General features: G+C 39.0%; 1 protein-coding gene across 8 annotated transcripts in view; it reads left to right on the forward strand.

Moving 5' to 3' along the window:
* Positions 1 to 11,117, forward strand: part of ARID4B (AT-rich interaction domain 4B) — a 156,951-nt gene that overhangs the window by 144,691 nt on the left and 1,143 nt on the right. For 4 of the 8 annotated variants that reach the window (XM_043596264.1, XM_043596269.1, XM_043596265.1 and 1 more), the window contains 2 exons: positions 221 to 436; positions 2,013 to 2,159. In XM_043596264.1, coding sequence (XP_043452199.1) covers positions 221 to 436; positions 2,013 to 2,159 — 363 coding nt within the window. Of the gene's footprint in view, positions 1 to 220; positions 437 to 2,012; positions 2,160 to 7,441; positions 9,203 to 11,117 lie in introns of those variants that run through there. The other 4 variants (XM_043596266.1, XM_043596268.1, XM_043596270.1 and 1 more) reach the window with 2 other exon arrangements.

The following is an 11,117-nucleotide window of genomic DNA, read 5'->3' on the forward strand; positions in this document are numbered from 1 at the left end:
AAGCATTTTTTGGTTTTGGTTTTGTTTTCCTAAACTGAGATGCTACTGTATTTATACATGACAATTTTCCAGGTTTCTAGGCAGGGTCTATAAAGCAAGGTATTTATTTGAGTAATAAATTCATGCAGTTAATTTTTAAATTAATTTTTCACTAAAGTCTGTGACAAATTTTTTGTTACTTTTCTGTTTACTCACGCTTTTCTTTCTACTTTTATTTCAGCAAACAGTAGTGATAGTGAAGAACTTTCTGCTGGGGAAAGTGTAACGAAGACTCAGTCAGTCAAATCGGTTTCTACTGGAATGAAGTCTCACAGTACCAAATCTCCAGCCAGGACACAGTCCCCGGGAAAATGTGGAAAGAATGGTGACAAGGATCCTGATCTCAAGGAACCCAGTAATCGACTACCCAAAGTTTACAAATGGAGTTTTCAGATGTGTAAGTGACAGCTAGTAAGAGGAAGAAGCTTCAGCCTAGTAATTTTGAGGCTAATCCCTCTGAAAAAGAGGCTGTAACCAAACTTGAGACATCATGACCAGTTGTAGTGTCGAGAGCATATTTGGATCTTGATTTGAATAAACAAATTGCTAACAGAAAAATTTTAAGGCAATTCAGGCAGATACCAACATTGAGTAGATATTTATGATATGATATTAGAAGTTTGCTTTAAAACAATCTAGTCTTGGGGGTGGGAGTAGATGGGGTATAAATAAGACAAGATTTGCCATAATTGCTAATCACTGAAGCTGGGTGGTGGTATATGGGACTCCATTATTCTATATTCTCTATACTTTTGTTTATATGAGAAATCTCCGTAATAAACACTTTTCGAAAAAGATTATCCCAGCGTTTCTCACACACGGAGATAGTCTTAGGAAATTGAAAACTGCTCTTTAGAGCTTTTAAAAATTTTCCTACAACTTAAAAATTATATATACTCAAAAAAAAAACAACCAACCACACATTACACATACTCATAAAAATCTAAAGAGAGAACAAAAAAAGAGGCCAAAAGAGAAAAATGTATCCACAGTCCTGACATTCAAAAATATATTCAATTTTAACGTTTTGGTGTCTTTCCAAGTATAAGTTTTAGTGATACATTGTGGTGATACTGTATATGAATGAGGAATTTTTAGCATGCATGTTTAGGTTATAAGGTTTTTAATTCTACACACGCATACATTCAACACATACCATGCATGTATTCTGTACCAGGCATATGTAGGCATACCTTTTTAAAAAAGATTATTTTGTGTATGTATGTATGTACGTATGTGTATATTTATTTATTTAATGTTTATTTATTTTTGAGAGAGAGACAGAGTACAAGCGGGGGAGGGGCAGAGAGAGAGGAAGACACAGACTCCTAAGTGGGCTCCAGACTCTGAGCTGTTAGCACAGAGCCTAACGTGGGGCTTGAACCCACAAACTGATATCATGACCTGAGCCAAAGTTGGACACTTAACCGACTGAGCCACTCAGGCGCCCCTATTTTATTTATTTACATTTTTGAGAGAGGGAGAGAGACAGCATGCATGTAGGGGAGAGGGAGGGAGGGAGGGAAGAGAAAGGGAGAGAGAATGAAAGAGAATGAATGAATATCTTAAGCAGGTTCCACACTCAGCATGGACCCTGACTCGGGGCTGATCCATGACTCTGGGATCATAACCTGAGCTGAAATCAAGAGTCAGAGGCTTAACCCACTGAACCGCCCTGACACCCCTGAAGATTTTATTTTTAAGTAATCTCTAAACCCAGTGTGGGGCTAGAGCCTACAACCATGAGATCAAGACTCACGTGCTCCACTAACTGAGCCAGCCAGGCACCCTTATGTAGGTATAGTTTCTCATGTTCTAGCTAGAAAAAAAAAAATCTCAGGGAAACAAATGTTCACAAGCCTTGGTTTTAGTTTATCTGGCTTGACATTTTTCTACAACCATACTACATGCTTTCTTTTATATGGTAAAATTTTGTTTAAAAATACATACTGATGAAAGTTTTAAATTCGCAGCGGACTTGGAAAATATGACAAGTGCTGAACGCATCACAATTCTTCAAGAGAAACTTCAGGAAATCAGAAAACATTATCTGTCATTAAAATCTGAAGTAGCTTCCATTGATCGGAGGAGAAAGCGTTTAAAGAAGAAAGAGAGAGAAAGTAAGTGTTAACCTTCCTTTACTTAAACCAGCAGTTTATGACCCTACAGTTAGATTCATGTGAGTTTATGTCTGGGTCTTCGGGCAAGTTCTTTAATCGCTCTGCCTTATTTTCCTCATCTATAAAATGGGGAAGAATTTAAAGAAAAAATGATCTCAAGTCACAGGTCACAATGTTCACTTTCATGGAGTTTATAGATAGTCTGCTTTAAAAAACAAAACAAATAAGATTTCAGATAGTGAACAGCACTGTGAAGAGAGTAATGTTAAGGCAGAGATTGGATGGGTTGTGTTAGGTTACAAATGATCAGGACATGTTCATTGAGACCTGAATGACCAGAGGAAGCGAGAGAAGTTAAATCTGGGGGAAAAGAGTTCTCTTAGTCTGCCAGGGCTGCCATAATGAAGTACCACGACTGGGGTCTTAAACAACAGGAAACGTATTGCTTATCTCCAAATACTGTCATGTTGGAAGTTAGGGCTTCAGCATAGAAATTTGGGGAGACACGGTGCTCAGTCCATACAAGAGTCCTGGGCAGAGAAAACAGTATTGGAACTTTTGACATTTTGGAGCCGGGTACGTCTTTGCTGACGGGGTTGGGGGGGCGGGGCAGGGGGGGCGGGGAGAGGTCTGTGCACCGCAGGATGCTTAGCAGCATCGCTGGCCTCTACCCACTGGATGCCAGCAGCAACCTACAGTTGTGACAACCAAAAATGTCTCGAGACATTTTTCAGGTATCCTCTAGGGGGCAAAATCACCCCAGGATGAGAACATCTGCTATGAGGGAATACATTTGGTGCCTTTCGGAAGCAGGAAGAAAATCATTGTGGTGAAAGCAGTGCAAACATCAGCTAGGTAGGCAGAGGCCGACTCCTGTGGGGCCTTATAGGCAAGGATGAGGGGTGGAGATTTTATTCTAAGTGAGACAGAGAGCTGTTTCAAAGTTTTAAACAGGGAAATGACATGGTCTATTCATAGTACTTAAAGATCACCTGCTGTGTAGAAAGCAGACTCTAGAGGGGCAGGGATAGAAGGAAGCAGTGTCTGTCGATTAGGCAGCCCATCGCAGTGGCTTTGGGGAGCGGGCGACAGTGCCTTGACTGGGGTACTTGCAGGGAAGATGGAGAGCAGTCCGTGTTCATAGCACTTGCTGATGGATATGGTGTGGGTGGAGCAAAGAGGAATTGAGATGATTTGTAGGTTTCCAGCAGGAACAAATGGCTACTTGGTGCTGACTTTGGAAACCGAGGAGGACCTAGAAAAGGTAACATTGTGGGTTGAGGAACACAGGATCAGACGTTTTGTTTTCACCATGTTACTTTTTGAAATGCCTAGTAGGCATCCAAGTGGGATGCCAGGTAGTCAGTGGGGTACATAAGCGTGTAGCTCAGCGGGAAGGCAGGACTAGAGAGCAAATTTTTAAGTCATTGCCTGGCCATAATACAGTAGTTAACTGTAAGCGGTTTGTTAAGCCCCAATACTTGAGTAGATCACCTAGAAGACAAATGTGGGTACAAAAGAAGGAGAGCTGGGGCCAGCCAGCTTTTACAAGTAGGGCTGAGAGGGAGAAGACTAGCAAGACGTGAGGAGTAGCCTTGAATGAAGAAAACCGATGAAGGTGGCCAAGAGTTGAGGAGGCCAGTGGCATCTGTGCCAAATGCTGCTGAAAGGCCAGCAAAGCGGTCAGTGGCTGGGCCGTGCTGGAATCATCGGTGGCCTTTTTGAGAGCATGTACTGTGAGCTGTGGAGGTGCAGAAGCTGGTCTAAAGCTGATTCAGAAGAGAGGGGGAGGCAAGGAAGTAGAGATGGTGACTCTAGGAAAAATCTCACGTTTGCTATGAAGGGAACAGAGAAAGGGGACCCTAGGGGCGGGGGTGGGGGGACAAAGTCATTGCAAGCTTATGATTATGCCTCCCCAACCGTCCTCTGTTTCCACTGCTCCCATTCTCTGATGAAAATCAAAGCACTTTGATTTTCATTTTCTTTTTCTTCAGAACAATGTTCTTCGTTCCCTTTTCTGCTGTTGTGATAAGTCCTATACCTCTCCACCTTTGTCTAGGCTTTTTAATTTGTGGAGAGACTGAAAGTCTGGGTCATGGAGTGATTCGAAAAGAAATTAAATGTTAATATATAGAAAGTATATACAGAAGCATTCTGTCAAAGGAAGGGGATCAGGGTTTTATTTGATAGGTAACCATTTTTTTTAAGTTTATCTTGAGAGAGAATGCACACACAAGCAGGGGAGGGGCAGAGAGAGAGAGGGAAAGCGATTCCCATGTAGGCTCCACACTATCAGCACAGAGCCCAGTGCGGGGCTCGATCCTGCGAACCATGAGATCATAACCTGAGCTGAAATCAAGAGTCCGATGCTTAATCGACTGAGCAGCCGCCTAGGCGCCCCTCCCCTGATACATAACCATTTAAAAATAATTAAAAATCAACTATAAGCATACTATTTAAATTCTTGTGCCAGCGCTCCTTATTCTTTCATCGCCTAAGCCTTGTTAGAGTGTTTTCATGTAGTAAGATGTCTACCCAGAAACAGCTCCTCTGAAACAGTGTTTGTATGTGTGGTCACCATAGATTCTCTGTAGCAAGTGATTCTTATAAATGGATGCCTTCCCTGGGGAGTTAGCAGTAAAAGTCAGTTCCTAAATACTATTTAAAATACCAGTGGAGGGGCGCCTGGGTGGCGCAGTCGGTTAAGCGTCCGACTTCAGCCAGGTCATGATCTCGCCGTCCGTGAGTTTGAGCCCCACGTCGGGCTCTGGGCTGATGGCTCAGAGCCTGGAGCCTGTTTCCGATTCTGTGTCTCCCTCTCTCTCTGCCCCTCCCCCGTTCATGCTCTGTCTCTCTCTGTCTCAAAAATAAATAAACATTAAAAAAAATTTTTTTTAATAAAAAAAATTAAAAAAAAATATCAGTGGAAAATGACTATCTCAGCTGTTCAAAGAAATGCAAATCAAATAGGGTACTATTCCTAGCCAAAAAAAAAAAAAAAAAAGTATAATTGAAACCACTGCTAGGAAAATATGGTGAAATTTATATTTTATGTATTGCTGGAAGCATTGGCACAATTATTATGGCAAACAGTTTGACTATGTATTTGGAGAACTAGCTAATTCCGGTTCTAAGAATAGGTCCCAAGGAGAAATATGTGATGATAAAGAAGTTTGTCATGGTAATATTTATAATAACAGATAGAAATTATTTAAATTGTATTATCAAGTGATACATTGCATGGAATAAAAAGAAGTAGACATTTAAATTTTTATTTGTAACACTCAAAATATTTATTATATTGTTGTTAGCAACAGGAAGACACTAGAATTAAATAAGTTAAAGTTCATAAATATAATGGAATACTATTCAACTTTGAAAAGAAAAAGAGGTAGATCTATATATGTACCAATATGGAACAGTCTCCTAAGGTAAGTTGTTAAGTGTTAAAAAAAATAATCAAGAGGGGTGGCTGGGTGGCTCAGTCACTTAAGTGTCTGACTTTGGCTCAGGTCATGATCTCATGGTTTTCGAGTTCAAGCCCTGCATCAGGCTCTGTGCTGACAGCTCAGAGCCTTGGCCTGCTTTGGATTCTGTGTCTCCCTCTCTCTCTGCACCTCCCCTGCCTGCATGCTCTCTTTGACAGTAAATTTCATATTAAAAATAAAAAATTAATTAATTAATTAATTAATTAAAAAGATAAATAATCAAAAGTCAAACACTATACTATGGTGCTTCTACTTATATTTTCAAAGTAAAGTTATAGCTACACATGTTAAATTTGCATATCCTATCTCTAGAGGCTGGAGAGGACATTCCTCTAGAACAGGGATTGGAACATTTTCTGTAGAGACAGTTAATAAATATTTTGGCCTTTGTGGGCCAAGGGGCCTCCTTGGAACATTTGACCCTGCCATTGTAGGTGTAAAATCTGCCATAGGCAGGAGGTAAACAAATGGGCGTGGCTGTGTTTCAATAAATTATATATATATATATATATATATATATATATATATATATATATATATAGTTTATTTAAGTAATCTCTGCACCCAATGTGGGACTTGAAGTCACAACCCCGAGATCAAGAGCCACACACTCTGACAACTGAGCCAGCCAGGCACCCTTCCAATAATTTTTTCTTATCAGAAACAGGTGAGGGAGCTCTTTCTGCCCATGCGCCTGTCCCAGTGCTTTTAATAAAATCACCTTTTTTATGCCAAACAAACAACAGGTGGGCCAGATTTGGCCTTGGGACAGTAATTTGCCAGCACCTCTATTAGAGTTTTGAAGACTGAAACAACTGGTAACAACAGGGAAGTGAAATTTGGAGGACTTAGGAGGGTTTTCATGAGGCAGAGATTTGCTTTTCCACCTTATATTCCTATACTGAAGGAATTTCTTTTACCTTTTGCATGTATTCCTTAAAACATTTTGTTTTTCAAATATTGATTTTATAGGGGCACCCGGGTAGTTCAGTTGGCTGAGCATCTGACTTCAGCTTAGGTCATGATCTCACACGGTTTGTGAGATTGAGTCCCACATCGGGCTCTGTGCTGACAGCTTGGAGCCTGGAGCCTGCTTCTGATTCTGTCTCACTCTCCCTCTCTCTGCCCCTCCCCACTGTGCTTCCATGGGCTGGCTCGCTCTCTCTTTCTCTCTCTCTCAAAAATAAATAAACTTTAAAAAATATTGATTTATAACAATGAGAGAATTTCCCTGAAGAAACTAACGGATGTGTCATTTGCTTTGTATGCGAAGTGCAGGAAAAAGCAGTAGTCAAGCTGTGGACCCTTTTGTGCCAACACTAAGAATCACTCTCATCACCCTTTAAATTTGTAAGAAACTCTAAACACAGAAAGATGCAGGAACTAGGAGGCAGGAAAAGAATTTTGGGTGGATTACCACTTTTTCTTATTGGATTCAAAGTTCTTTTTGATGTTTGTCTCACTGTTGCAAAGTCGATTCTTGGTTTTATTTCCGCGTCTTAATAGACTGGGTGCACAATTGTTTTTTTTCCTAATATGATCTGTGTGGGAGTGGCATTCCCTGATCTGTCCCTTTTCCTTAACTCTGTATTTCAGGACTGTCTAGAGCTACTTGAGATACACTGGTTTTTCCTTTCTTTACATCATGGCATTGTGACCTTCGGACTGCTCTTGCAGGCTTGAGTGATTTCAGAGAATACGATAGGCTTTTAGCTTACGGGGCTGGTGTTTTCTTTCTCTCTGTTGTCGTATGTACGTTTATTAAGCCTTTGGTTTGGTTTCCCCTTTCTTCAGGTGCTGCTACGTCCTCATCCTCCTCTTCCCCTTCATCCAGTTCCATAACAGCTGCTGTTATGTTAACGTTAGCTGAACCGTCAATGTCCAGCGCATCACAAAATGGAATGTCAGTTGAGTGCAGGTGACAGCAGGACTTGCTAAAGCACTTTGCACTTAATGGCTGTTGAGGGCCACGTCTTTTTTTATACTGCACAGTGGCACAAAAAAAAAATCAGACAAGCACTATTTTATATTTAAAAATTGTTTCTTGACAAGCTGACTTGGCACTTAAGTGCACTTTTTTTATGAAGAAAAAGTACAATGAACTGCTTTTCCTCAAGCAATAATTGTTTCCAACTTGTCTGGGAATTGTGTGTCTGGTAACTTGAAGGCCTTCCACTGTGGCAAATGGAGGCTTTTCACTGCCTGTAGAGACAATACAGTAAGCATAATTGTTAGGTGGGCCGGAACATGTCAAGATAACTTACTGTATATGTATTCCCTTGTATTTTGTTAAAGCTGGAACATTTGATATTTTTCCATTTATTTATGAAAAAATACGAACCTATTTTCATTTGTACGAGCTAATTGTTTTTTAAAGCAAGTCACCTTAGGGTGGCTTTAATTGTATAAGTCAAGCACATGTAATAAATTCCAAACCTGCAGTTAACAGGATATTAGACATCAATCCTGGTAACCAAATATTAAAGTTTCTCTTTAAAAAAAGACTGAACATGTTTACAGGTTTGAATTAGGCTAAAAGGTCTTGCAGTGGCTTTTCATGCCCCTTCAAATTGGAATGGAACTACTGTACTTTGCCATTTTTCTATAAATCAGTATTTTTTTTTAATTTTGATATAATACATTGTGTGAAAAAAGAAAATGGCTAATAAACTGTATTAAATCTTAAACAATGTATAAAGATTGTACTTAGCCAGTTCAAAGTGTATATTTATTCATAATGAATTATAACAGTTATATTTTTGTGTTTTCTTGTAAATGTTTCTTTTTCCTTAAATACAGATAATTCATTTGTATTGCTTATTTTATTATGAGCTACAACAAGAGGACTTCAGGAACAAGTAAACTGTATTAGTATGGTTCCAGGTTGTTGATATGAACTGTCTCAGAAGGATGGTTGTTATTTTAAGTATAAATAGCTAATCGGGGTGGTAGGCCTATAAAATTAAATGCCTTGTATAAAATCCAAAATGAACGCAAACTTGTTTTCACTTGTATTGACTTTATGTTGTATGATTCCAATCTCTGTTCTGTTTGGCACTTGTATTTAATTCTACACCTTTGTAAGACATTTGTATATTGCGGATGTGTTCATTCAAGCTATTTAATACCTGGCACTGTTAATACACAGTACTTTACTGTACAGACTGTTTTACCGTTTTAATTGTAGTTCTGTGTACTTTTTTTGGATGGGGCTGGCATGTTTTATTTGTTTTCTGGCAATACGACATGTGAGAATTTCGAAGCGTTTTGTTGTAGATGCTAACGTGTCAGAATCCTTTACATTCAACTTTTCTAAGAAAAGCATTTTCAGTCTTGTAGTGTGTGCTTACAGTAACTAATTTTGTTGAAAATGGTTTCAAGTTATTCAAATTTGTACAGGACTGTAAAGATTTGTTGACAGCAAAACGTTGAAGAAAAAGCTTATAGAATAAAAGCTATAAAGTATATATTAGGATCTGCAAACAATGAAGAATTATGTAATATATTGTACAAATGTAAGCAAAGGCTCTGAAATAAAATGCCATAGTTTGTGAATCCTTGATTTTGTTTCTAAAAGATTAAGTAATTTTAGTTCATTTCTGTATGTGATGATTGACTGGAACATACATCTCCAGCCTGTATTATCCAGAAGGGGTTAATTGACATACCAAAAAAAGGGAATATTATACCTATAAGAATTAAAAGTCCATTAACGAGATTCAGGATTTATTAGGCATTTTTATATCTTTGTATATACACTATAGACTATTTTGCTTGAGTCTGAACATGAATATTCATTCCTCACTTGGAGGTTTGTCTAAAGAAAAAATTTTTATTTTCTTTAACCTGTGGAACCATTACCAGCAGCTTTTTTTTCTTTTTTCTGTGTTACAATTTCATTGGACTTTTACCTTTAGCGCACTCTGCCCCACTGCATATTGGAATCATCTGGACATTGTTAAAACAGTGATCAGTACTCCTGTGCCCTGTTGGTGTCGGGCGGTGGGGGGGGGGGGGGCAGTGGAGGCCATCCTCCCATCCCCCCACCTCTAGGCCCCCAGAGTTGTATTCAGTTGGTCTAGGATGGTACTTGGATTTAGATCTTTTTTAAAAGGGCTCTGGTGATTTAATATGCATCTGCTTTTTTCCACATTAAAAAAGATCAGTATTTAGATTTTTATGCCCCATTTAAATGAACTTTCCACCTAGAGGCAATCCTTTCTTAAGAATAATTTTTAAGGCCTAAAAAGCTCAAATGTATAGTTTTAAAGCACCTTTGGGATGACCCTGTATTTACTGTTACAGAAATTTGTTTAATGGATGATTTTTAAACTGTTGTAGGACGGTGCTTCCCAAAATGAAGTCTTAGAATACCGGTTCTGGGAAATGCTTTGGGAATTCATTGCCAAATATATATGCTATAGATAGCATTTTTTCTTCGCAGAGATTCGGTGTTGGCATCTTAAAAACCGAGAAGGCCTATGAAGAGACCCCTGGCTAACTTCCTTTACCTACTGTTTTCACTCTTACCTGGTCATGAAACCCTGTTTTTCAAGGAACTAATATCATGTACTTTGTGTGTTATAGAAACAGTGATTCCAAATTTTGTTGGAATTGAGGTTTATACTCTTGGGCCTCTCTGCCTTCCTGCCTGTTGTGAGAATTCATGGTATTACCAGAATTTGACTTAAATTCTCTGGTTACCTAAACTATAGTTTATCAACCTAGTTACAATGGATGGAAAAATTAAGATAGATGTTTCTTATAGTGTTCTCCAAAACCATTTTTTTTTCTCCTGAAATAACCTGAGGGTCAGGTCTTGTTAATTTTCTTAAGTGTAGGGAGATTGGGGAAGCCGAAGCAGAATATGGAAGACCACTAATGTATTTTCCAAAGTATTTTTGTCTGTATCTTTCTATGAAAAGAGTCCTTATATTTTAAACTCTTCAGAGGCATTAAGTGATCTCTAAACAGTTAAAAACCAGTTCTGACCAGCAGTGGGGATCATTTTTTAACTGTCCAACCACAGCCTCTTTCATCCTAATTATTTTCCTCTAGGAGTGTGTGCTCCCTTTTGTTCTTTGTGAGCCCATTTCTCCACCTTTCTTTTAATTTTAACCTATTTAGGGATTTTTGACTACCATCATGATGGGTTTTGTGTCTACTAGATGTGATCCCCAAGCAGCAATAGTTTCATGGTTTTATTGTGGAAGTAATCTATGTAAGGCTTAACAAAATATGTGCTAAATTGTACAGTCCGGGAAAGCCAGTGGTTAGGAGTCTAGAGGGGGCGGTGAATGAGCATACAGGGATTATGACAGATGTGATGGTGACACACAGGAGCTGCAATCCTTAAAGTAACATTTGAGGGAGTTTCATCTAGAAATGGAATGTGTAGGTAAGAGTGGAGAGGAAGAGTCAGGAAAGGCCAGATGTGATGAGGTTGCAAGTGCTACGGATAGGAAATGAT

The sequence above is a fragment of the Prionailurus bengalensis genome, chromosome D2, assembly GCF_016509475.1.
Source record: "Prionailurus bengalensis isolate Pbe53 chromosome D2, Fcat_Pben_1.1_paternal_pri, whole genome shotgun sequence".
Taxonomy (NCBI): domain Eukaryota; kingdom Metazoa; phylum Chordata; class Mammalia; order Carnivora; family Felidae; genus Prionailurus; species Prionailurus bengalensis.